Genomic DNA, 26,341 nt, shown 5'->3' with positions numbered 1-26,341 from the left:
GAGCTGCTCAGCTGATGGCTTCATGAACCGCGCACGGTGCGCGCCTCCCCGCAGATTTCATCTATCTGCACACAGAGCGTGCATCTGTGTTCCTTGCATTTGTGCGTGAGCGGGCTGTGAGGGGGAGCCTGTATAAAATGACCCAGATTTGACCCTGAACTGGTGATTTTTTTATTTTTTTTCCTCTGTTTGCCTTGCTCCACCGCTAAAGCAATCCCTCTTCTTCATAAATACTTCAGGTCTTCGGTGTTCAAGGTTTAAAGAGATTTGCCTAAAATTAAGTTTCTGAGCTTGGAGTAATCCATCAATGCCATTTACTCTGCTTCCAGTCAGGGTTTTTCTTTACAGGTTTATTAAATTAATACCTTTTTCTGCCAGCCTTTTGGGAAAGGTCTGAATGAATTACGATTTCACACAGTATGAGTGAAATTGTGCTTTTCAGATCGTAGCCTGGGTTTCCTTTGCTGCTCATTCCATCTTTTAACAGTTCTCCCACAAATGTTCTGTTACTGCATGAAATATCTTAATGAATAAATATTTTCTTGACATTTTTCCCTTAGAGTACGTTTGCACATGGGAAGGAACCATTACCCTTCACTGCCTCTTTGTCGCCCCTGGTGCTGGGCTCTAATTTGCAGGGACTGGCAGCTAGAGACGGTTGCTACGGAGGGCTGAGTGCACTGCTTGATTTCTTGGCACGGACCAACGGCATGGTCAAACTCCAGCTGCTCTGATGACCTTGGTTTAGGATCAATAGACTGTTTAGATCTGTTAATAGCAAAATGACTCCAGTCATAAAGTACATGTATCCTCTCCTTCTTCTCCACTTAAAGAAAACATATATTTTTATGATTGTAAAGCTGATAGGAGTAAGTTTTCTATCAAATGTTCCCATAGATAGATAGATAGATAGATAGATAGATAGATAGATAGATAGATAGATAGATAGATAGATAGATAGATAGATAGATAGATAGATAGATAGATAGATAGATAGATAGATAGATAGATAGATAGATAGATAGATAGATAGATAGATAGATAGATAGATAGATAGATAGATAGATAGATAGATAGATAGATAGATAGATAGATAGATAGATAGATAGATAGATAGATAGATAGATAGATAGATAGATAGATAGATAGATAGATAGATAGATAGATTAGATTTCCTTCAAAGTCAAAAGTTTACATACAGTAAGGTTACTTACTGTCCCTTTAAACATTTGGGAAAGCCCGGATCACAGAGTTTTGATTGTCACAAATTAATAGACAGGATTCATCATGCTGCTTGATTTTTATTTATTTTTTTTTACCTTATAGCTCCATAATTAGAAAAAGATCCAAAAAGGACTGTTTCCTTTGAGATATTTTATTTGTGACCAAAAGTTTATTCTGGTTGAGTTTCAGTGTAAACTATAAATAATTTTTTTTTAACAAATTCTGTGAGTTTTTTTTTCCCCTTTCTTTTTTATGATAGATTTATCTCTGTTTTTAATATCTTCTGTTTCTTGTGTGAAAAACTCTGTGCATTTTCCTCTGTTATGCCATTTTCATCCCTTTTACTCCTTCCTGTCTGGTTACAACTGGCTGTTCGTTTCTTTGCCTGTTTCAGCCGAAGCTGATGCAGAAAAGAGGAGCTTTTTTATTTTATTTTTTTATTTTACTCCATTTATCCTCAGACAGACATTGCTTTTAGGTGACAACTGATAGTGACATTTTTTTTTGTGAGAATTTATATTTTGAAAGGAAACCAAGCAAAAAAGACACACACACACACACACACACCTTTCCATTTAAAACTCCTTTGCAAGGTGTTTTTATTTTTCATTCTAGCAGTACAGCATGTGAAACACAACATTTTTTTTTATTAAATACTGCCGGCTTACAGTTAACAAAAATACATTTAACATCAGGATATTACATCAAACCAATTAAAGAACATTTAAACTCACAATGGGAGCTTAATGACTAGTATGTTAGAGACCTATTTCAAGGTTGTAATTTTTAAAGGTACTTTAAATCTGACAAAGGAGTCTTGTCATAAAACTAATTTATCAAATATAACTTTTAAAAATATTTCTATTTAAATTGAAAAACATACATACAAAGAAATTATATCAACTGAGGGGGAAAAAATACACATTGACGTATGTAAAGGTCATGCACCTTTCCTACATGCATATCTTATCTCTTTGCATGTCTTTGCGTTTGACAGATGCCACTTTTTGATGTTGCTCAAATATTATTAATCTCTTCCACATCGCCCTGTCTCCCCCTCCTCCCAGGTCCAACTGGCTGAAGCCTTGCTGTGGACGGCGGGCGGCACTGTGGCAGGTCTGCCTGCTGTCAGCAGGTTTCAACTGTTTCCTGGTGGCCTGTGTCATCCTGGTGGTGCTGCTGCTGACAGTGGAGTTGCTCATTGACATCAAGCTACTGCAGTGTGAGTGATGCTTACCAAGATGACGTGGCCGCGGTGACGTCGGAGGGGACGGCGAGTGCGGTTTTGAGGATGTAATATTGATGAAGTTGGTGTGTTCTGTTCATTATTAACAGTGTAGACTGAAGGCAACACGCCCTTGGAGGGACAGGAAAGTGGTCTGCTCAGCACAACTGTTTACTGATTGTTATTCAAAGGCACTGGGTCAAAGCACAGATCTAACACACAAGACAAAGGGGCAGGTTCATCATGCCATCATTAGCATGAAGGTTTAGTTGCATGAATGCTACATTAAGATTTTTTTAAAAAAGCACTGAAGGCAATTTTATTCAAATATACTGTTATAATGTTGATGTTTGCAAATATTGAACTAAAAAGAGCATCGACTTTCTTATCAGTACTGCTGTAAGAGTAACTGAAATTCTGCAGTATATCTTACATCTTCAAAATTATGTGATTAACTTGGAGCATTTTTCTTATTAATCTGAATTTAATGTTCTAAATATATAATAGATCATCAACTTTACTCCAGTATACCTTCAATGATGACATTGTTATAAGTATTTGATATGCAAAAACACTAAGTTTGTTTTTTATGTTGTGCTAATGTCACTATAAATTTCATCTCCAGCCACCGATACTATAACTTATAAACAATTAAATCACAGGGAGACAAATTCAGTGTGTAAGAAGCCAAATACAACTTGAATTTATGAACAACTCTAAAGTCTACAACAAATAAAAAAAAGAAAAACAATCCTAAGCTCCTACATACAAAATTTCATTGTACTTTAAGACTCACTCTCATCCCATGAGGTAAAGGTCTGAGTGGATTCCCTGCTTTATGTCCGCAGGGCTCACACGCTGACAGACCATTTTCCTCCGGCGATTTCCCAAAAAATGTGTTCCCAGCGGACTAACTGAGTGACTGACCAGTTAAATTACCAAGAGAGACAAACGTGAGAAGGAAGACAGACCAAGAAATCAAGCAATGCAGACTCTGCTACTTGTGCGATTGCGGGAAGGACTTGGGAGGAAGATGAATAGGCTGATAGGACAGATCACTGAACACAGCAAACAAAGACAGATGGAGGGAGATGTGGCGCGTGAAGACAAATGTCTCTGCTGATAGCCGAGCGCAGTTTGATGCCGTCCGCAAGTAGCCTGATGAATAGAGGGGAAGATGCAGGCGCGTGCGTGTACAGTATGTGGTGAATGCACGTGCATGGTGCCTGCCTCAGGCTTCAATCTGGAGATGCATACGTGCTGGTATTTTTCACTTGATGTTCGATGCAGTGAAATGCGTCGCCTATATGTTTAGCTCATGTGCCCCTCTGTCTTTTTTAAATAATAGGCTACTGTGTTTTATGCCCCCCAGTTAATAACGCACCCCAGTTTGCCAGCATCATCCACTGGATCAGCCTGGCTATCCTCTCTGTGTTCTTCACCGAGGTGAGTCCTCTCCCGCTCAACACAATGGCAATCTCACTTACAGCCAGTGCAGCGAGCGACCTGACGATTAATGCTGCGCTGTGCAGTATCTTGCTCCAATGAAATGCACCAGCAGGTTCTCAGCACAATACTGGGAACAGCTTTGAAATGCCCAGCACAAACTGCACAAACACATTTTTGTACTCTGATCTGATAAAAAAAAAAAAAAGAAAGAAATTCGCATAAAGAAGACTGAATTTCCAGAGCGCTCGTGTCTCTGCCGTTGCACAGGTTATTTGATTGATCCGCAGCAAAGACGGTTTAAAGTGCAGATGGAGCTTTCCGTGCCGCTCCTTTCCAACACCTCAGATGTTCTTTATTGATTATCGCTTTCTTTACACACGTTCATTTTCATTTCTTACACTTGACTTTCAAGGCTTAAGCTTCTGCTATGAGGTCCCATATGTCTGCGTGTGAACTCTCTTCATTTACAAAGCATGTTACAAACACTTGAATGGATCGGTTTAAGTTGCTGTCGTCACTGTTAGTTTTTACCTGATAGATTTACACCATATTCCGTAGACCGTATTCACCGAAAGAAGAGTGAAAACAAAAAAAAATCAGCTACATTTCTGTTAGTGAAACTGAATACATTATTTTTACTGTAAAACGGTGATATTAAAATAGAGTCACCTACAGATACCCAACTGTTTTGCATTGTGAAAACAAAAGAGCTGAAGACGTGGTTGCATGTCTGTGCTAAGCTCTTATGTCTTTATTAAGTCGTTGTGATGTTGGTTCACGTCTATAATGACAGCCACGTTGTACGTCAGCATATATTCATATGTCTTTTTCATTTCTCTTTTGTGTTAGATAAACACAAACTAGTGCTTAGAACGTTTGCACAAGAACTACGCACGGAATTAAGGTCCTGGAAAAGTTGGTACCTGAAAAGCTCTTCTTGCATATCTCTGCATTCGTGTCAACATCAGCACACACACACGGGCGTTAGTGAGCTCTCACTTCCCCCATTGCACGTTGCAACACACTCAAGCAAACTTAATGCCTCAGAGCTTATACGAAGAGATGTAGGGGAGGATATAGGTGAAGTACCTTCTATCAGAGGGTAAAGCTGCTCTTTTCTCCATTTGCCATATATGGTGAACTGAATGGGGAATATGTGAGGTATGCAGTGATTTCTAGATCTTAATTTGCAAAAACATAAACTCAAAACTATAGTATTATTTTCCTTCCACTTCACAAATATCCATCGCCTTGTGTTGATCTGATAAAATTCCAACACATCTTATTAAAGTTTGTACTTGTAACATGACAAACTGCAAAAAAGTCCGAGGGGGCGTGCAAGGTACTGTGTGTATGCATCTGCAGCCAAAATGCCATGGTTAGTGAGCAGACAAGGCAGCGTGATGACAGGAGTGTGAGCTCAAGAAGAACGGACACACTGAGGTATGCGGACAATGACAGACAGAGATTGAGATTATTTAAACAGTTCTATTATAGCTGCAGTTCATGTTAAAGTTATAAAAACACTGACACATGTTTTGCCAGGTTCCCAATGAATGTAAGCAGTCAGGACTTTCTTATGATTTTGGCACAAAGGGAAGTTCGTGCTGCTCTAATGTAAACTTTTAAAAGGGCTTTTCAGGTTGCAGAAAAGGAGCAAAGCTGCAGTAGACATGAAATACTATAGCTTTGCTTGTGTTACGTGAAACTGTGTCTGGTAAATTGGAGAAATTAAGAAAATGCATGAATTAAACTATGCTTAGTGTGGGGTTTAACATCTACAGTTACTCCACATGTTTCAATTTTTTTTTCTGTCTCGTTGCTGCTCTCAGACGGTGTTCAGGATTGTGGTGCTGGGGATATGGGATTACATTGAGAACAAAGTAGAGGTGAGCTCTCATGTGTCCCACGAGAAGTAAATCGATGGCTTCTTTTTCTGCAGGTGTTATAACTCAAGGGTTGCCTCTTTTTTTTTTTTTTTTTTTTTTGTTGCAGGTGTTTGATGGAGCTGTCATCGTTCTCTCTTTGGCCCCCATGGTGGCCTCCACAGTGGCCAACGGCCCCAGCAGCCCCTGGGACGCCATCGGCCTCATTATCTCGCTGCGCATCTGGAGGGTTAAGAGAATCATTGACGGTGAGCCAGGAGGGGCCGACGTCTCCTCCGTCCTCTCTTCACACAGACGGATAATGCGCCGCACTCGCTGTGTTGAGTCTTGAGATTTATTTGTTTGTTTTAGTTTTTCCTCATAATGGGCAAGGCGTCATTTATCAAAAGTCACCTGCGAAGCTCCTAAAAGCTCATTGATCATACAGAACTAAACACGTTGCTCCCCTCGTGTGGTTTTTCATTGAAATGCAAGATGAGTTAAAATAAATATTGTATGGCGCCCTGAGCATCATTTATGTTGCACTTAATAATGACTGTTAATACACCTTCAAACTATGAACAGTTTCCATTGAATGATGACAATAATACTTAGAGATTTATTATTGAAAATGTAAACAATTTTTTGACTATACTAAATTTGCCATTCAGAGACTGTAGGAGCAAATTTTTAAATTATGTTCATTCTTGTAATCAACATCAGATCAAGTGTTTGATATGAGTTCAGCAGCGTAAGGGCGCCACCTGGTGGCCCGGGGACTATGGCTGCCACTTAAAACTTACTTATTGCCGTTATTTTAAATTAATCTATTAACATTTTAAGGCACTAAAGCACTATTTTTACTCCCAAAATCAAAAGCATTTATCGCATGCCACAAAACGTGCATGAGAAAAGTAAACAAAGTGAAGCCCTCAGTATGGACATATTTCAGGGTAAAATTCCAGAAAATTCTACAAGCTGTGAAAATTTAATTTGTCAAATATAAGACTAATCTAAAAATACATAAACATCAGGCTCATTTCAGGCTTGGGTGCAACGCCAATGAGAAAAAAACATTTTCTATTATCGACTTTATTATTAATTGTGTGTAACATTTGTTTTTCACATGTAATATTAAGGTTGCCTATAAAGTTAAATGTGCCTAAAACATGCAGAAGAAAAACAGACATGACTGGTTGCATAAAGTCTGCTTATTAATCTGAACCACAGCATTAATCAGTCAGATGGGCATCTGCAGCATTTTGGTCGAAACATTTTCTCAAATGTAAAACAACCTGTCCCACCATACTTAGGATGTATTCAGTGGTGTAAAAAACTTAAGATGGCTTTCTTGTCTGTTGGCTCATTATTTGCATCTTATACTCTGTTTCTTTGCTAATAAACCTTACAGAGCTTTCAAACCCAAGATTAACATCTTCACTTAAAATTTGTACAAAAATTATATCATCTCCACTTTTGAAAGCGTTTAGAAACTTATGACAATGTCTTAGAGGTAGTTTTCATGTGCTTTATACTGGCTTTGTGTATAAGCAAAGTTTTGTCTCCTCCAACATTTGCAGTATGTCCATAAATGTAACTGCAACCCAACATGAGGCTGAAAACATTACTGATGCTATGAACTGTCAGATGCAGACATGATGTAGACATGTGAATTATTAAGTCTTTATGTACTACAACTCCAGAATTGCTTTACTCCCATCTGGTGCTTTTCTCTGGAAAGTTTCCCTCTAGCTAAACATTACACAAATTAAGTTTAAAAAAACTTACATCAGTCTGTTTTGTTTTCCAGCATATGTTCTGCAAGTGAAGGTGGAAACGGAGCTGGAGATCCAGCAGTACGAAAAGGCCAAAGCAGTGCGGGAGGAGCAGCTTGATCGGCTAACCCAGATCTGCCAAGAACAAGCTGTAAGTTCTCACTTAGTTCTTCTCTCTTATGTCGGTTTGTAGCAGCGTGGAACCAGCAGAGGGCAGCAAAATGCCACACGAGAGAAGCTCTTACACCTCCAGGCAAAATGTATATTAAAAACAAACAAAACAACAAAAACAAATTACACTATGGTTGTAACATCTGTTTGAAGGTGCTCTATATTTTATAATTAATTATTAATTTTTAATTTTTTCACATTTGGAAAATCTGCAAATAATATAACCTTCAGTTTAAAAAGTATTTACTTCCTTGCAGATTTCTTCTTTTTTTTTTTTTGGTCACTCTTAAATGTTTCAGACAAATTAAATACGTTTCGATACAAGACAAAGCTAACAAAGCCAAATGTAAAAAGTAGTGTAATGAAAAACATCTATAAACCAACAAACCAAGAGAAAAGAAAATTGAAGGGCTTCTGTAAGGAGGCAAACTCTCTCTCGCAGCACTGTAAATAAATTCTTTGAACTGAAAAACATCAGTTATCACTGTATCACTATTTACTGAAATTCCTCATATGTTCTCTTTTTCCTTCGATTTTCTTCCGCCCAGTTTGAAATCAGACAGCTGAGGGCCCACCTGGCCCAGCAGGATCTGGACCTGGTAGCAGAGCGTGAAGCCGCCATGCAGATCCACCATATGTGGGGGAAACAGAGCAGCAGCTTCCAGGAGGTGGACGGGTTGGCAGCAGGGGCCTCTGACCATCACAGACCAGCCAAAGTTAGGGAACCTCGGGGGGCTGCAGGTAACCCACCCAAAACATCCAGCTGTGGTTTATTAATGAGAACTAAAAGGATGAGGAAAGACGGTCTTCCACTAACAGATGGTGGAGAAATTGAATATCTTGAAAGGAGCTGAAGGTTTAATTGTAAAGTTTGGGATGGACAGTAAACAAGCAGCAAAAAAAAAATAAAAATTATGACAAAAAGGGTTGCTATCAAATTATTTGGAACATTAGAAAGATTCACTTCTTTCTGATTCGTTTGCCATTCTTTTGTTCTTAAATAAATCAGAGCCTTTAAAACTGTCCGCTGAGGAAAAAGAAATGGTTGAAAAAAATGCGGGGAAGATTTTGTGAAACAATCTGTGGCAATAAATGCAGCGTGTCCTTATAAAGATAGACAGGCATATAAACTGTGTTAACAATTGAAAGCCATAAAGCCAAAAAAAAGAACTAAGTTAGTTCACCCTAGGATACATCCAAGTCACCATTTGTTTCTGCAAATGTTCCTTCCAAACCGATGGACCTTTTAAATCTTTTAAAGTGGACATGAACAATAGCTCTCTTGGGCTTTCTAGAGGTCTTTTAGAAGACGTTTTCCCCTCCAGGCCTTCTTCCTGATTCTGACAATACGGTCCCAATAAAAATATTACTCCGTGTTTTATATGTCAGGACCCAATGATCATGATCTGGCCTTATCTATTTCTGGAATTATTTCAAACTAATCTCAGTTGTCCAAAAAAAAAAAAAAAGCACAGCACATTCAAAACTGTCATTACGTAAGGGCAAAATTAAAAAGTAGCTATGAAAAAAAATCTTGAGTATGCTCTATGATTCAAAGTCTTGTTGAGACACCTTTAGCAGTGAGCCTTCATAGCAGATACTTCTGGTTTCTTTATCTATTCTACTGTAATGAACTGTAACATTTAACATGCTAACTCTGAAACTGGAATCTGAAAATATATATATATATTTTTTTTACTTTTTCTCAGAGGTGCATGTTCAGAATTTTCAAGGATGTCAACTCCTGAAAAGATTCACCGCTCTGTTAAATATTTCTGATCTTCAGTTTGTTGAACTGACTATCAGCAGCACTCGTCATAAAGTCGTTGCTCCTGCTCTCATCGGTGTGGTCACACCGTTAATCATCTGGTAATTAGTGATTTAAACACCAGCATTAGGCTGCTACCGCTTCTCCTTAATCCTACAGAAGCTTGGAGGATGTTCTTATTTTTCCTCCCACAGCTTTTCTGCTTGTGCTTAATTTTTATTTGATATAAAACAGCATTGTGGAATCTATTGTGTGATTTATTTATTGTACACTTCAGGTCAGATTTGAGCAATGTTAAAAACTTGTTAAGATGTCACAAAAGTGCAGAACTGATATTACCGCTGCCTCTGCATATTGTCCAACATATAGTTTCACAATTTGTCTAGTTGTCTTTATAAGGAATATTTGACAACTTGGCTTGCTGGAGGCAACAAAATTAGCAAACGAAGACAAGAATTTGCAGAAAATGCAGCACGACTTCCTTTATCCTCCACAGAATAAACATTCATCAGACGGTGTTAGGGTGTTGGTGTCTCTCAGAATAAATCTTCTCACCTTCCTCATCAAAATTCTGGTGCCACGCCTGCACTATACATCACCTAGTGAGCCAGAGCCTGGACTATAAACCTCTCACACGGAGACGGCTCATAACTCAGAGGACACAGAGCACTGTCTGTACAGGTGATGTCAGGGGCTCACAACACCGAAGCATTTTCTTTATCGCCGTTATAAATCACGACGCGAAACAGACGCCATGTTTGAAGTCGGACTGCGTTTCAGCTGGGCTTGAAAGTCTCACACTCAAGTGGTATTGATCATTTTGGGGAATAGTGTCTGTCGCTGTTTGGACTGAACAATGAGGACAGACTCATAAAAATACACACCCCCGCCCCCAAGCATAAATCAATACACTGTGGAGTCGGGCATATCAACAGTTACGCAGAGAGACGTTTCTAAAAGTGTATATTTGTAAAATGCGAATGTGTCACAAATTTATCTGAAAGCATCATTTTTATCTAATTGGATTAGAAATGTTTAGGAATTTGTGTCATTTAATTATTGTTTTTTTGTTGAAGAATTTAGTTTGATTTTTTGATTAGTTTTTACATTTAAATTTGTCTGCAACAGAAATGAATCTTTAAATTATGTTTAAAAACTTCAACGTAATCTCAGTATGTATGTCACTTTATTATACTGACTCAACTGCATAGTGAGTCATTTATTACAATGTAATACAGAGTTTGCTTTTGATAGTTTACTTGTTTTGAATTTGGTTTAATTTTATTTGCTTAACATATCAAAACAAACAAAAAAAACCTTCATTATCAGTAAGCAAATATTCCTCGGGCTCACCTGTAAAAAGTTGCATAAAAAATATTGTTAACTAGTTATTACACAGAAAGATGTAGATATCGTTAATATTATACATCTAACAATTGTGTACTATTACACATATTTTCTCATGCATTTTATTTATTATTTACTACTTATTTGTTACCGTAGCTCCATTTTAATAATCCTCAGAGGTTGTATTATCATAAATGAGGCTTTTGGGGAATAACTTTCTTCTTTCTTATGTAATTTACACTGATTTTGTGTTTTACCGTTAATTTGTAACTACTGTAGTGTACACTATATTTACACTGGGATGAGTTTTATCCTTTTTTTTTCTATTTTCAGATCATCATGGTCAGGATGACATGAATAACTACATCAGCCAGTACTACAGCGAGCCAAGCAGCGGTGAGTATCAGCAAACCAAAACTGTGATTTTTGTAGGCCGTTTGTTCTCTTTGAAGTTTTTCCCCATTTTGTCACATTGCAACTACTGGTACAAAAAACTGGAGTTCCGATGGTTAGCGCAACAACAAGCAGTCCATAGTTGTTAAAAAAGGAAAATAGCTCAGACTTTTGTCCAACCATCTTAGGAAAATCAGACAGAAAAGCTTCTATTGGCAGACATGAATCTACTGTGAATAGATGACAACCCTAAACTTCCTCTGTAGTTTAAGGTCGTAATTCCACTGGAAGAACTTTTGCAGCTTCTTTTAGGTCTCTGTCCAGGATTTAGCTCTGCCTACTATCCAGTCAATCTGATCATTTTTAAAGTCCCTGTTTAATAAAGGCATCCCCACAGCATGAGGCTGCCACTACCATGTTTTAAGGTGGGAATTTAGTGTTAAGTGTGTTCACTGTTCTGCACGTTGGACCAAAAAGTTCAGTTCTTGTCAAATTTGACTAAAGCATCTTCTTCCACTTTCCTTGTTTGTCGGGAACCTATTCAGTCACTAATGTGCTCTAACAAGCCCCTGAGGTCTTCATAGAACAGCTCTACTCATGTTTTGACTAAATTATACACAGGTGGACCCTATTTTACTAATTTAGGTTACTTTTAAAGGCAACAGCTTCCACTGCATTTTATTTAGCAGCATCAAAGTAAAGGGGGGTGAATATAAAGGTACACCAGGTCAAGTCTTCATTTGTGAAGATTTTTGATATTTTTTCCTGTTCTTTCGCTTCACAATAATGCCCTTGTTTAGTTTTGTGAGTCGTACAAAACTCAAAATGCATTGAAGTTTGTTGGTGTAATGTGACAAAAGACGACAAAGTTCAAAGGTACACAAATGTTCTGCAAGATGACTTTATTCCAAGGTTGTTTTATTTAAAAATATATATATATATATATTATTATTATTTGTTGCAGACATGGGGATCCCAGACCCAGCCCGTGTCATCACCACGGCAGCGATAGATGTCCATCTGCCCAACAACCCCAGCCAGCTTCCCTCTACCTTAGTGAGTGCCGACGCGGCGCCGTCCAGCCGACTGCAGCGCACCAGCAGCTCTGTGAGCGAGGCGTCCACCACCGCCGTGTCCCGCAGCAGCTTCAGCGCCCGTCAGCACAGCATCAGCAGCCACACGCTGGGCTCCAGCATGGACTGCAGCTCCACGGTGCGCGAGGCCTCCACCTCCACGGACTACAGTGACCAGCGCTGCTACCCGCCACCGTACAGCAGCCCGCTGGCCCTGGGCCCCCAGCCGCGGGGGAGCCCCAGCGCCGTGGTGCAGGAGCTGCTCTACTCGCTTTCTGAGGACTCCTGTCTCGCTCAGAAGGGCTTGGATCCCGTTAATCTGAAACCGCCCAGTCCGACCGGTTCCACCAAAACCAGCCCAGAGCTGGAGCGCAGACTGAACATTTATAACAAGAGGAACCAAGAGAGCCGGATCGGGCTTCACAGCAAGCCTGTTATCCACCTGCAGGGTAACGAGCCTCTGATCGAGGAGAAGTACAGGATGATGGGATCAGTGGAGACTTCAGTCAACCGCCTGTCAGAAGCGTAGGAACTTCACAGACCAGCTATCGAGGCGTACTCGTCTGATCAAATGCAAAAAAAAAAAAAAGAAAAACCTCAATTACCCTGACAAGTCACTGGCACATGAACTCTGCCTTTAATCCTCTTTATATTGCTGGGACGTAAGAGGATGAACTCACCACAGGGGGCACTGATAAAATATAGACAGATTATTCATCAGGCTACACTTTTCAGGAATTGACAATTTCTTACTTTTCCTAACACAAACCAGCAGCGTGAACAAGGTCTGGCATTACAAACAAACAAAAAAAAAAAAACAGCCTGTGCAAACAAGTTTGCTTTTCATATGTTTTCTTTTTTTTTTTTTTAGAATATGAAGAGGGGAAGATGATGGTGCTGAGGGCTTAACGTTATTGTTCTTACACTTTAGAGCTCTCCAAATCTCGTCTCATTACATCACCTGGAAACAGGCAGCAGTGTCTAAGTCAGAATCTCCAAATTCATTAACAGTCCTTCTCGATGGACTCCTGCAGGGCAAAAAATCATCTCAACTTCTATTCTTTGACTTTCTACATTTTCATCTACAGTCAGAGTTAAAGGAATTTTATCTTTGGACTTTTAAAATGTCAGATGATTTGTAATTACTCCAGGTGTCATGACTGGAAACTGTCCGACCCCAGTTTAATAAGATTATTCAAGATTTTGCCAAACCACATTAAGGTATTTAAAACCCTTCAGGTTTCATGTAAGCTTAAATAAATTTTGTTTGTTTTACATACTTTTGTGTAAATATTCACAAATGAGTATGACTGTCTCACAAAACAGCAAGAAATATGAGAAGTTTAAATAAAGTGCAAAAAGAAAAAAAAATGATAGCATGAACCTTTAGGATTTGTGACCACATTGGAAACTTTTTAAACGTTTCTCTGATCAAGGTAAAGCAATGCTGCAACTTAATAAAAAGCAAAAAAAAAGGGCAAATTCATAGATGTTTTGAGCTGTGTGTTTAATACACTGCTTTTCAAAAAGCATCTTTTTACTTGCTGTACATTTCCTTTGAGACATCTTGCACGTAAAATTCAGACATCCCAAAGTACCGTCCCAAGACTTTAAATACAATTTACATGTACTACAGAAAGCAAAAAGATAAAAGCAGAGGTTATCCATTAACCATCTGATACCTGCAGTCTACGTCAAAAACTGGAATTTAAAAGAATGACGAGATTTTGTAGAACACCAACATACAGATTCAACAATGTGTTAGATCAGTGACTGTTTCCTATGGTTGCTCTCCTATTTATTCCATCTGCTCGACAAAGCGCTGGTTCGATTTCCCCTCACTTGCTCAGAGCTTCCGTCATCTCAGGAACAGCCTTTGGAGAAAAACGGATGAAATTATTTTTGTGTCGTCACCAGCGGCATTACTTACATAATGTTCATCAATGTTCTCTAATAAATCTCTTAGGCCTTCAAAGAAGAGATTAAAATTCTAAATCATGAACTCTAGTATCTATGTGACTTCTGAGGGGAGTTTATTGCAGTGCATTTAATTTATGGGGTATCAAAGGAAAAAAGGCTGGAGAAAAAAAAAAAGCTAATAAATAAAACTACTTTTCATCCCCCTCCCCCCAAAATAATGCACTACTTTGTCTTGACACGTCCAACGAAATCTCAACGTGATCCGGCAGTTTGTGGTTGCAACGTCACAAAAAGCGGAGAAGCTTGAGAGGTATGAATCCTTTTGGCATGATGCTAGAGACTCGAGCGCCTGCTTCAGACGAATATGCATGCTAATTTATTCACATGCCTCCGCATTTGACTCGAGCGGCGTCCGAGGAGAATCATCAGTCACTGCCCGAGTTCCTGCAGGGTATCAATGTCCATTTAGGAAAAAAGTAGAGAGCCCATCCATTTTAATCAGTTATCTGAGGAGTGATCACATGTAAGATGATCTCACCCAGCAGGTCACAACTCTGCTGCCACCAGCTTATTCCTAATCACTCCTACAGAGTTTGTCAGGACACCTGGGCTGCTCAGCCACTACTGCGGGGCTAAATAAAACATGACCAACAGGACACACATGAAAATATAACCTGCTAGCCTTTCACAGACGGCACTGGACTCCAGTGTTAGTCATGCCAACGCGCCTGGCTCGATATCCCCGAGCACCAACTTGACACAAGAACGCAACTGAGCGTATAAGAGGTCTGGCAAGTCGAAGCTCACGCCAACCGAGGCCAACTCTTATCCGGCTATTGATCAGTTTTGATATCTCCTGAGATGCTAATGTGGTCTCCTCATGGCAGCACGCACCAGCCAGAACCCTCCTTAGATTAATTCAAGAGCTTAATAATTCAGCAGTTGCACATTTCCATTAGGTGGAATAAGGCATCCTGCAAAATTTATAAGTCAGGAAACAAATGTTATATTCCGACTGTTATTCTGGACTAAAAGCTAATAAAACATTGGGTTTGTCAGACCTTAATACGAGTTTGTTTTGCTCATAGACACTCGCCTTAAAAAGATCCGCCACAAGGCCATAGTCAGCCACCTGGAAAATGGGAGCTTCAGGGTCTTTGTTGATGGCAACAATAGTCTAAAAAGGGAAAAAAACAATATATTAGAAATGCCTGAAATCTGTGTAAAACACCACTATTACTGGCTTAACTAAATGAGGCATGAAGGCACAGGAAAGCAGAAAAATGGATTTGTAAAAAATAAAATGTTTGTCTTTGTTCTCCAACTTTACTTTGCTGTCTTTCATTCCAGCCAGGTGTTGGATTGCTCCAGAGATTCCAACTGCAATGTACAGCTCCTAAGAAATGAAACATGAATAGAGGTTAGTCGTGACTAACCGTGCTGAACCGGCACTGAAAATCCAGGTCAGATGTTTAATGAAACCTGCAGCAAAGTTTTTCACTATAAAGTCGTTGATGTGTGAAAAGAAAAAAGAAAAACCAATGCATTTTTCATTGCAGCAGTATTTACCAAACTCATTGGTTGCACAAATGATGATGCCCATCAATGCTATGCAACCACAGTTTGCTTAGGGAAAAAAAAAAACAGCAACACCTGGTGGTCTTTTATATTTTACATACAGAGAGAAGCATCACAAATCAAGAGAGATAATCCAGAGTTTTGTGTTGACTTGGCCATAAGTTTAGCAAAATTATCCTGTTGAAAGACCCACTAAAAACCTTTGTTTCAATTGACTGGTAGTATTTACCAGATTTTATTCTTTAAGACATTCCAGTGTATCAAATAAAATAATTATTATGTTAATCACTGTAATTTCCAGAGCCTTTAGAAAGGATCCCACAGCATCATTTCATATTCTCAAACGTACTTTGCAGTGAGCAAGAATTGCTTTGCTAAGCTAAATATTGGCATCATCTGACAACAAAGATTGGTCACCAAGGCAAATATTGGTCACCGGAGACTTGGTGACCGATATTTCACACTTGCACGGTATTTTGTCATTCTCTTAAACTGTGTGTGCTATACTGAAGAGTAGTGAACAATGTGAATTACAAATTATATCATCTTAAACATCCTAATCTTCAACAACAACAAAATGTTGCATTTACTTTCAAGGGATTTTTCTGGAACACCAAAATGAAATGAATGCTCTGAAGTTAAAAAGCAAAACTTTACAAATTCATTTACACACTTAACATATTTTTTCGTAAAAAGTGTCAGAGACCTGAACCTGAACTATACAGTGAATGTTCCAACTGAGGATTCAGAGGAAGTATAGTACCCAAGAGTGATCTAATGCAAACTGGGGGAAAAAAAAAAATGATGAAAACGACACGTCTGAGGCTCTGGTCAGACATCCACTCCATTCTGCTCTAATGGATCAGCTAAATCACTTAGGGCCGCTAAATGTGCCAGCAGGCACATTTCAAAGGAGCCTAATGTGTGGATAATCACAGCTGGGGTATCCTGGCTGAATCATAATAGGAAGTTAAGCTTTTCGAAAGGAGCAGCCATCGCCGTCTCGCTGAATTGTTGTGTAGAGGATAGCAGACGATTCTCACAGTAAAGTGTTCAACATTAATGCTGCAGTTGAGCTTAAGATCTGCTCAAATTTTAAAGATGAAAACAGCTTCATCTCTTTAACCACAAGTTAGTCAATTTCCTAACGTTCCCTTCATTTGCTGATCACGTGTTTCCCACAAACATTCAACTGATGTAAGGTTGAACATACGGGGGCTACGATCTTTCCAGTCTGTCCAACTTGCATGTCATTAGGGACGAACCCAGCATCCACTGCAGCTCTGGATGCACCGACTGCAATAAAAAATAAAATAAAAAAAACAAACAGCACAGATTTACATTTTAATCAATCGGCACAACTATAACAAACGAACCGTCATATTTCTCATCGTACCAGCAGCGTTCAATTTGTCAGCAAGGTCGTAAAGCAGTTTGAAATTCTCTCCGCTCTTCAAGCCTCTTCCTGGAAAAATAACAGCTCGACATTAGCTGCTTTTTTTTTGTGCTGCCCATTATTAACAGTGATAAATTCATTTTGAGATCTTGAGTCAGAGACGGGCGGTGGGTTCATACCTCCTGACACCACAACCTTTGCACTCGTCAGCTCAGGACGGTCGCTCTTTGTCAAATTTTGCTCGAGCCACTCGGAAACTCCAGCAGGAGGAGTAGAAGCGACTGCAAATCAGAACGGCGACAATCGGTACGAGCGAGGCAGGATTTCGACACAGCTTGCTTTGTTTTCTTTTTAAGGCTGTACTCAAACACGGAAGGCTGAATCTGTAACACCTTCTTCTGAAGCAGCACTTCCTCCCTCTGCTGAGGCGGCTTCGAACGCCGTCCCTCGGACAGTGAAGACCTTGACCGCCTCGCTGCATTTCACCGTGCTGAGGGCGTTTCCTGTACAGAGATATGTTTCACTTCAGAACTACACCACAAAAACGAAGCTAAATCAACAAAATAAATGGTCAAAAATAGATAATTTAAAAAGAAATTTGATTCAGAATAATAATTTGCAGTGGTCTACTTAAGGTTGTCATACCTGCATAAATAGTCCTGACAAAAGTATCTGGAGATTTGATTTCAATAATATCTGAAACTGGGGCAACATCCAACTTGGCAGCAACTCTAGGAAGCAGATTCTATTGAATGAAGCAATGAGAATAGGGTTATAAGTCATACATGACCGATCAGAGACGGAGGCAAAGAATCCTGGATGTAGCAGGATTTTACCTTTCCAAAAGCAGATGCACCTGCACAGATATGAGTAAAGTTGAACTGCTTTTGTGTTTCCAAGATAAGGGGAGTCAACTCCTCTGCAAACCAAACAGAAAACCATATGATCATATTAAAATTCAACCTCAAACTGCAGTGTAATCATAAATATTCAACTATAAATCACTGGCCAAAGTATCCAACAACAAGCTCTTTGTGCCAAGTTAAAAAAAAAAAAAAAGGATTTTATGGTAACTTGAATGATGTCCTCGCTTTGAAAGTGTACCAATATTGAAAAATAATTTAAATACCAACATTATAATAGGAACAACTTGTTCAATAAATGTGTTATGAACAACATACCTGGCAAGGCACCTTTGTAAGAGTCATGCTGAGCCACCAGAATCTTCTTCACACCCTGCACTTTACTGATCTCCTCCACAACCTCAAAAGAAAGAAAAATGATGTGGGTTGACAATCATGGGCTTGCATTAGTGATGGTATAGCTACATTTATTATTCATATTTAATGGCTAACAAAATTAACAGACGCGGACTTGATGCTTTGAACGGTGTGGATCATGAACAAACCCGTTTCGGAGCAAGTTGTGTTTATGACAAGTTGCTGTGCATATAGTTTTAGTAATAGACCGTTTAGCAGCAGAAATACTTCTTACCTTTGCACAGTTTGTTCCTGCAACCAGACAGGACACATCTCCGCCCAGCTTACCGGCAGCAGTGATGGCATTGAGAGTAATGGGGGTCAGCTTGTCATTGTTGTGTTCTGCGACGACCAAGGTGCTCTGAAACCTCTGGATGAGGCCAGTCTGTTGGAAAATACAGATCGGTCACCATGTGCGGACGCAGGCTGTGAACGAACAGAGCCGACAGGTGGGAGGGAGATCGGGGACAGGAGGGCACCTGTCAGCTCTTCAATACCAGTTTGGTCCTCAAACACACTCATGCCCTGCCTTTAAAAGGCCTAAAATTAAGATTCAGAAAGGATGGCACATTCAACATTGTCTTATTATTTTAGCAGCATCAGTAATAACTCTTGGACTTATGAACTTGTGTTTCAAATAAAAAGCAGTTTGAGTATGGTAACCATTTTAGGATTTTGTGTAAATAATGTAAAACTGTTCCATTTACTCAAATGTATCACACCACTGAAATCCTTTACCAGCACATGACATTTTGTGGAAAAGAGGCTGTACAAACTAGTGTGAGGAGGGAGAGTCCACATGGGAGATTATGATGGCAGGCAAACAACCTCTAGACAAGCCACATCCAGCTGTGTCACAACAAGACAGGACAATACCAGCCGAATCTGGACATGATGGATGTGACACGTGATATGAAAGGACATTCAGATAAAGTACAGCAAAAAAAAGCAAGTGGGGTTTTTTCTCTCATTTAAATGCTAATAAAGTTAAAAACAGTCTAGAAGTAACAGCTTCAAATAAAGGTACATTTTATTCAGCTGAACAATGATAAACGGAGTGAGCATACATTTCAACATTTTAAAAATAATATAGAATTTTAGAGGAACCTTATAGTTTCAATCAGCTTAAATATTTACATTAGCATGATAATGTAAAAATTAAGGCTTTATTGTTTACATAAACTTGTTAAGGTAACAATTCTAGGGACGACTTTAAGAGAAAGTAAAATATAATGTATAACAGTGGTTAATATTAAACTAAAATATATTTCATAATAGTATGGCTATGTTTGTCATTGACAAAGTTGCAGTTTCGTAACTAACATTACAAGCTAAGCGCTAAGCTAGCGATGCAAACACAAAAAGAGAACTGACTGAAACGAAAACCTTAAGTTTCAGCTATTGTCAAGCATACAGATAATAATTGATACAACATTAGAAGTAACCCGATGCATATCTAGAATAAAGTAATTGCTCAATGAGTCCAACTGAATGAGCTAACCAGTTAGCATCAATAACAAAAACAAGATGTGTATAGCTTCGGGAACCTTAAACACCTAAAACGGAGCAACGCATTGGCTGTAATAGATCAGTTAAACTCTTACCAGATTCCTCAGAGATGATTTGCTTAAAACTCTGTTCATAATGGACACCTGATGTTTCGTCTAGCTGCAGCGGAGGGATATCTGCTAATGGACTTTACGCAAGGACGTTTGTAAGGAAATCTCGCGATAGAATCCCGAGAATTTTCCGGAGAGCTTGGTTGCATTTCTCCCGGTCGCCTCATAACTGTAAAATGTTATTTTTTATTTTTCTATTTTTAAAAAAAATCCTTTCTATATTTATAGAAATTTTTTACATTTCTATAAATTTTAAATATACATATAAAATAATAATAATAATAATAATAATAATTATTATTATTATTATTATTATTATTATTATTATTATTATTATTATTATTATTATTATTACTATTATTATATGTATATTTAAATTTAATTTCTATTATATATATATATATATATATATATATATATATATATATATATATATATATATATATATATATATATATATATATATATATATATATATATATATATATATATAGAGAGAGAGAGAGAGAGAGAGAGAGAGAGTAAAGAATTACTTGCTTGCACAGTACTGTCAAGTTTATATATATATATATATATATATATATATATATATATAAACTACCTAAATATATTAGATAGAATAGTAGAATAGTGCAACCAAAAAGATAAATAAACATTTTTCCCCTCTGAAGATCAAAATGTACTAGCCTGCATCATGTGTGTAGCTCTCTCTCACATTATTTCACGTTGGTGTTTCATAGCTTTAAAAAAATTACTTCAAATTTAGTCATCAACTTTTTTAGTGTAAATTTCAATCATCGCACCAAGTATCCTGTGGACTTTGTGTTTAAACTCACATTTTTAAGACCTAGATTTTCTATAATTGTGGCAATGTGAACATTTTTCCAGTAGAGGTCGCCCCACAGCGGTGTGACTGAATATATGCTATACACTCATTTTTAAGACCTAGATTTTCTATAATTGTGGCAATGTGAACATTTTTCCAGTAGAGGTCGCCCCACAGCGGTGTGACTGAATATATGCTATACACTCACCAAAGAAAGAACAAAGTAAAAAAAAATAGAAGAAAAAAGATGAAAATATAAAAGGAGAGAATGAGCAGAGCCAAATAAGAAAAATACACATTTACATTCAGAAATGGTTTTGGTGTAAGATGCTATCATTAGTAACATTTACTTTATGGACTCTTACCAATATGTTGGCTACAGGTGAAAGAAAAAAAAAACAATAGTTAAAAATAAACTGGTAATGATGAAGATTATAGAGCAATTTCAGTAAACAAAGCGTGGCCTGTTAAAGCAAATAAATATGGCACCAACCGTAAAAAAAAAAGAAAAAAAATATTTTAAGTAACAGGTTCCAACTTGCACATTTGAAGAAGAGTGGAGTGGTTAGCAAGCATTGCCAGCAGAGAGCAACATAAACAGACTGTCTCAAAGCCTGCCCACAGAAAACATAACGAGCAGGGGGTCCAGGCGGAGATTTGCATATGGCACCCTCTCCCCAGACCTACACGGGTCCAGGTTCCAGCAGACGTCACTGGTCGATGGTCTTTGTTTTCTCTCCACCTCCCGGAGGAGGAATACAAGTTTATCCTGCAGCCAGGGACGGGACGGTCGGGCTCCTCCGCCGCTGCTCTCCTCCGTCCGTGGGCGTGCAAACTCGACTTTCTGTCCTGTATGGTGGACGTCTTGCTCAACACTTCTTTCTTGGATGATATGGGGGATCGTTCAAAAAGTAAGATAGGCTACTTTCATTTTGAGGAACATTTACTGTTTATGTCTATTTTAACTCATTTGAAATATAATTTCTCGATCTTTTTTTTAAATTATTATTATTTTATAAACACAGCGAAATTAACACTTGGGAAAAACACGTGGATTGCAATGTAATTATTCATATAAGATTTTTTTTTTTTTTTAATCTGCGAAATAACCTTGCATGATATGATCAATAATATTTAGCTTCTGCGTCTACAATATTCTAACGCCGCAGCTAATATTGAAGGAACGGCGTTCGTGTTTGTTTTTGCGTCGGTTTCTTATAGGTTACAGTGGATCCAACATGCATTTCATTAAAGTTTCACATTAATGTATTTCCTTTTCGTAGAGAAGTCGGGAATCGCAATGTGCGTGGGTTGTGGAAGTCAGATACACGACCAGTACATCCTGAGAGTTTCCCCGGACCTGGAGTGGCATGCAGCCTGCCTCAAGTGTGCAGAGTGCAACCAGTATCTGGACGAGACGTGCACTTGCTTCGTCCGGGACGGAAAGACTTACTGTAAAAGAGATTATGCAAGGTAGAGAAGGCCACTGTGGAAGTTTGTGAAATGTATTATTAATAACATTAAGTAGGCTATAATAATAAGAACAACAACAAAGAAGAGTAGCACGCAATGGGTTTCAGTAATTGTGCTCACTTGCACATGCTGAGAAAAGACATTGAGCTATTCAGTAACAAATCCATATCTTTATGTATCTTTCTCAGATTGTTTGGCATCAAATGTGCAAAATGTGACTTGGGCTTCTGCAGCAGCGACCTGGTGATGAGGGCCCGAGGCAATGTGTATCACATGGAGTGTTTTCGGTGCTCGGTGTGCAGCCGACACCTCCTGCCGGGGGATGAGTTCTCGCTGCGGGACGACGAGCTTCTGTGTCAGGCCGATCACGGCTTGTTGGTGGAGCGGTCCTCTGCAGGAAGCCCGCTGAGCCCCGGGAACATTCACACCAGACCGCTGCACATCGCCGGTATACAGCAGTTATTATTATGATTACGATGATGATGATTATTAGTATTATTTAAAATTCAGTTGTTGTTTTTTTTTTTCTTTGCAACACATTGCAAATTTGTTGCTCAAATGATTTTGTTTTAACTTTTTTTTAAAAATGTCTTTCCCTTTAGATTCCATTTCGGTCCGGCACCCACCTCACCACCGGAACCACGTCCACAAGCAGTCCGAAAAGACCACCCGTGTCCGGACCGTGCTCAACGAGAAGCAGCTGCACACGCTGCGGACGTGCTACAACGCCAACCCGAGGCCGGACGCCCTGATGAAGGAGCAGCTGGTGGAGATGACCGGCCTGAGCCCCAGGGTGATCCGGGTCTGGTTCCAGAACAAGCGCTGCAAGGACAAGAAGAAGTCCATTCTGATGAAGCAGCTTCAGCAACAGCAGCAGAGCGACAAAACCGTACGTGGAGTGCAGTTCTTGATTCTTAAAACTTTATCAAGACGAGCAACACTGTAGCTATTTCTTGATACAATAGAGAATTAGATAACGATCAGATGATGCCTTGTTTGCAACAACAAAAATGATCATATTGATTAGGGCCTAGTAGTTAAAACATTTTAAGACACACTTTGGAGACAGAGGCATCTAAATTAATAATTAAGAGTAAATAAAAATATAAAGTGAATGACATTCTTTAAAAAAAAATTAATTTCGTTTTTTTTCATGGAACGCATGTTTGCGTTCTTTCCTTCCTAATGAAAGTGCTCTGTTCTGCAATGATATTTACTTATTTAATTATTTTATATTCTTTTTGATAGATTGTGATTGCAGTATTCCCTAACTGCGCAAGATCTTAATGAACTATTTTTCGTTCCCTGCCAGAATCTGCAGGGCCTGACAGGCACTCCTCTGGTGGCTGGGAGTCCGATCCGGCACGACAACGCCGTGCAGGGGAATCCAGTGGAGGTGCAGACCTACCAGCCTCCCTGGAAAAGCCTCAGCGACTTTACCCTGCAGACCGACTTGGACCAGCCTGCTTTCCAGCAACTGGTGGGCTACATTTGCATTCATAAGAGTGTTTTAAAATGCATGCAAAACACACAGCTGTATAGTTGCATGAAAAGAAAGGAAGAAACTGTAGCATATGCATTATAAGCCAGGAACAGATTTTGCAGCATTTAAAAAAAAAAACAACAAAAAAAAACGCCTAAAACTGTGATTTTTCTTGCAATTTAGAAAAATGAGAAACGGACAAAAAAAATTAGCTTGACCTTAATTCTAAACTCCTAACCAAAATAAAAATCACAATATGATATCATCTTTCATTTGACTGATCCAGGCTGTTTCGCCCATAGGTTTCTTTCTCTGAGTCGGGCTCTTTGGGAAACTCCTCGGGCAGCGACGTGACCTCCCTGTCGTCTCAACTACCGGACACACCGAACAGCATGGTTCCGAGTCCCGTCGACACGTGAGGAGGCGTCGGGGTCAGCTGGAGGCCCCCACCTCCAACCCCCCGTCCCCCCCCAACACCCGAGCTCTCAGCCTCACCATCCAAACAAGGAAGCGCAAAAAGACCCCGTTGACATTAAATGGACCAGGATGGATTATGCTGCAGGACAGATTCGCGCAGGTCCAAACTGGGAGGACTGGAGGTCTGACTGCATCCTGGATACACAGCTGTAGATGAACACGAGGGGTTTTCCTCCTATAAAGAAAAAACAAAAAAAACAAACAAAAAAAAAAATCGTGCCAATAGCTACCTGGATATACTGGGAAGAATGTGATGGGATTCAAGCACATAAAGCCCATGCTGGACGTCTGAACGTCAACGATTCCAGTATGTTTGTCAGAGAAACGCAACCTGTGTAGATGTGCATGATAAGTTTCACTAGACTGTTGTAAATTATTTGGATCAGATGAAAGAGGTGCACCTCTCGCCTTTCTTATAGTAAAATAAGTTATTATTATTTATTATGAAGGCAAACATAACTGATCTTATAAATAAAACAATTGCTTACTGCATGCATAATCAATTTGTCAATTAATAAGTTAAAAAAATATATATAATTTTTTTTTTTTCTTTGAAGACAAGTGGACAAAATGAATGCTGGTGTCAGAGCAGGTCAAACTAAACAAACAAACAAAAAAAAGTTAATGTTTCGATATATAAATTGCCTATGAATAGTGAAGCTTGCGGGAATAAGAAGAGTTTGGTTTATTAATTTAACTAAAAAGTTATGGGGATGACGTCATCCGTTGTAAGGTTGTTCCTTAGCGACGATTGCAGCCGATGTGTTTTGGTGAAATTAGACAGATTTTAGCTGAAATTATGTCGAAGTTGTAAGTTCTAAAGATAACACCGATTTGGAAGAATTCTCAAGACGTTCCAATTTACTCCAATAACGCAAGCAATTTGAAGAAAAAAGCTAAACAATAATTTTTTTTAAAGAGTTATAAATAGAAATCAAAGCTGAATTGTCTTTGTGAATTGTGAATATAAAAAAGAGCGAAATAATATGCTGAATGTTCTAACCGTGATGAGGATAATAAACAGACGGACAAATAATAATAGTTATTCCTATAAAGCAAACTAATTTTTCCTTTCATAAACAATTGATCAAATAAGACAAATAAGTTACTTTTTAGTTGAAAATGGGGTAAAATTAATTAGTTGCGCGTGTCAGAGGAAGTAACGCATCGACTCCAAATTTAGGACAAACCTCAGAGATCTTACCTTTTGATATTGCTGGGCTGATTTATGAACAGCGACATTTGCGCATGTTTGAAGAGTTTGTTCAGAAAAGTGTTAAGAAAAAAAATCAGTAAAACTGGGAATGACGCTACACCTCTGCGAAACGTAGGCCATGATTGCAGAAAAATGGTACAAGATGCAAAAGCGATAAATGAACCGGTAATAACCTCGCGTGACCTGTTTAAATTCGGAAGTGGAAGTAGGCCTTGTTAGGTTTCCAACAGCAGAAAGATTTTTTTTTTTTTTTTTTTTTTTTTTTTAGGGATTCTGGAGATCAACTAATTAATTTCAAAACAACTAAAGTTTGCTGAAAACGTTAACTAAAAAAAAAAAAAAAAAAAAAAAAGCGTACACCAGCCCCTAATAAGATTAATATATTATACAGCGAATCGTTGAAATGGCAGAAAGTTTGCAGCTGGAAACATAAAAGGCTGTTGCAACGTAACAAAGCTGGCGTCGGGTTTGGCTTTGACATATTTTTATATCCGATATAATCTGCTTATGGTTTCTGAGCCAAGTGGATCAGTGACTGATCGCTGGCAAGATATTATTAAGCTTTTGCCCCGTGTCACGGGTCAGCGAATCAGACACAATAGGTTGCGGCTGCTCTGTCGCTGCTGCTGCTTTAGGGGTTTTGGATATTTACGTTGGCTCTCTTTTCTAACATGACGGCCCTTTGCAGCCATGCAGGTTCAAAGCAAACTTTGCACGGGATTGCTGGAGTGATTTAAAGACACATTGGCTTCTACTTGGACAACAGCAATAGTACCATAGGCTACAAGAGTTGAGGCCTGTATT

The 26,341-nt window shown here is 38.8% G+C and overlaps 3 protein-coding genes across 4 annotated transcripts in view; 2 read left to right on the top strand and 1 right to left on the bottom strand.

Moving 5' to 3' along the window:
* Nucleotides 1-14,167, top strand: part of tmem266 (transmembrane protein 266) — a 31,577-nt gene extending 17,410 nt beyond the window's left edge. For both annotated transcript variants that reach the window (XM_008412292.3, XM_008412293.3), the window contains exons 4-11: nucleotides 2,292-2,446; nucleotides 3,822-3,895; nucleotides 5,731-5,787; nucleotides 5,894-6,032; nucleotides 7,574-7,689; nucleotides 8,258-8,450; nucleotides 11,158-11,220; nucleotides 12,182-14,167. In XM_008412292.3, the coding sequence (XP_008410514.2) occupies nucleotides 2,292-2,446; nucleotides 3,822-3,895; nucleotides 5,731-5,787; nucleotides 5,894-6,032; nucleotides 7,574-7,689; nucleotides 8,258-8,450; nucleotides 11,158-11,220; nucleotides 12,182-12,819 (1,435 nt within the window). In that variant the 3' untranslated portion in view covers nucleotides 12,820-14,167. The remainder of the gene's footprint in view (nucleotides 1-2,291; nucleotides 2,447-3,821; nucleotides 3,896-5,730; nucleotides 5,788-5,893; nucleotides 6,033-7,573; nucleotides 7,690-8,257; nucleotides 8,451-11,157; nucleotides 11,221-12,181) is intronic.
* etfa (electron transfer flavoprotein subunit alpha) lies at nucleotides 13,779-20,204 on the bottom strand. Its single transcript, XM_008412291.3, has 12 exons — nucleotides 20,048-20,204; nucleotides 18,679-18,828; nucleotides 18,366-18,447; nucleotides 18,021-18,103; nucleotides 17,830-17,929; nucleotides 17,577-17,687; nucleotides 17,364-17,465; nucleotides 17,185-17,253; nucleotides 17,002-17,084; nucleotides 15,541-15,606; nucleotides 15,307-15,387; nucleotides 13,779-14,164 (listed from the first exon to the last, which is right to left on the bottom strand). Exons 1-12 carry the CDS (start codon nucleotides 20,084-20,086, stop codon nucleotides 14,129-14,131), a joined length of 1,002 nt encoding a protein of 333 aa, XP_008410513.1. The 5' UTR covers nucleotides 20,087-20,204; the 3' UTR covers nucleotides 13,779-14,128.
* A 797-nt stretch (nucleotides 20,205-21,001) lies between these two features.
* isl2a (ISL LIM homeobox 2a) lies at nucleotides 21,002-24,813 on the top strand. The gene is given in 7 exon segments (XM_008412295.3): nucleotides 21,002-21,722; nucleotides 21,724-21,799; nucleotides 22,172-22,361; nucleotides 22,550-22,809; nucleotides 22,964-23,250; nucleotides 23,674-23,841; nucleotides 24,147-24,813. Coding segments are annotated over 7 exon segments (1,269 nt in total). The 5' UTR covers nucleotides 21,002-21,551; the 3' UTR covers nucleotides 24,264-24,813.
* Nucleotides 24,814-26,341: the final 1,528 nt, after the last annotated feature.

The sequence above is a fragment of the Poecilia reticulata genome, chromosome 6 (assembly GCF_904066995.2).
Source record: "Poecilia reticulata chromosome 6, P_reticulata-male-v2, whole genome shotgun sequence".
Taxonomy (NCBI): Eukaryota; Metazoa; Chordata; class Actinopteri; order Cyprinodontiformes; family Poeciliidae; genus Poecilia; species Poecilia reticulata.
The sequence above is the reverse complement of the archived record's forward strand: the minus strand, read 5'-3'. Positions and strand labels throughout refer to the sequence as shown.

Excerpts from the sequence above, each read along its gene's own strand:
- etfa (XM_008412291.3), bottom strand. The coding sequence starts at position 20,086 with ATGAACAGAGTTTTAAGCAAATCATCTCTGAGGAATCTG. Across the intron at positions 18,104-18,365 it reads TTACAAAGGTGCCTTGCCAG|AGGAGTTGACTCCCCTTATC; the intron begins GTATGTTGTTCA and ends TTTGGTTTGCAG. Across the intron at positions 15,607-17,001 it reads CTGGAAAGATCGTAGCCCCC|GAGCTGTACATTGCAGTTGG; the intron begins GTATGTTCAACC and ends TTCATTTCTTAG.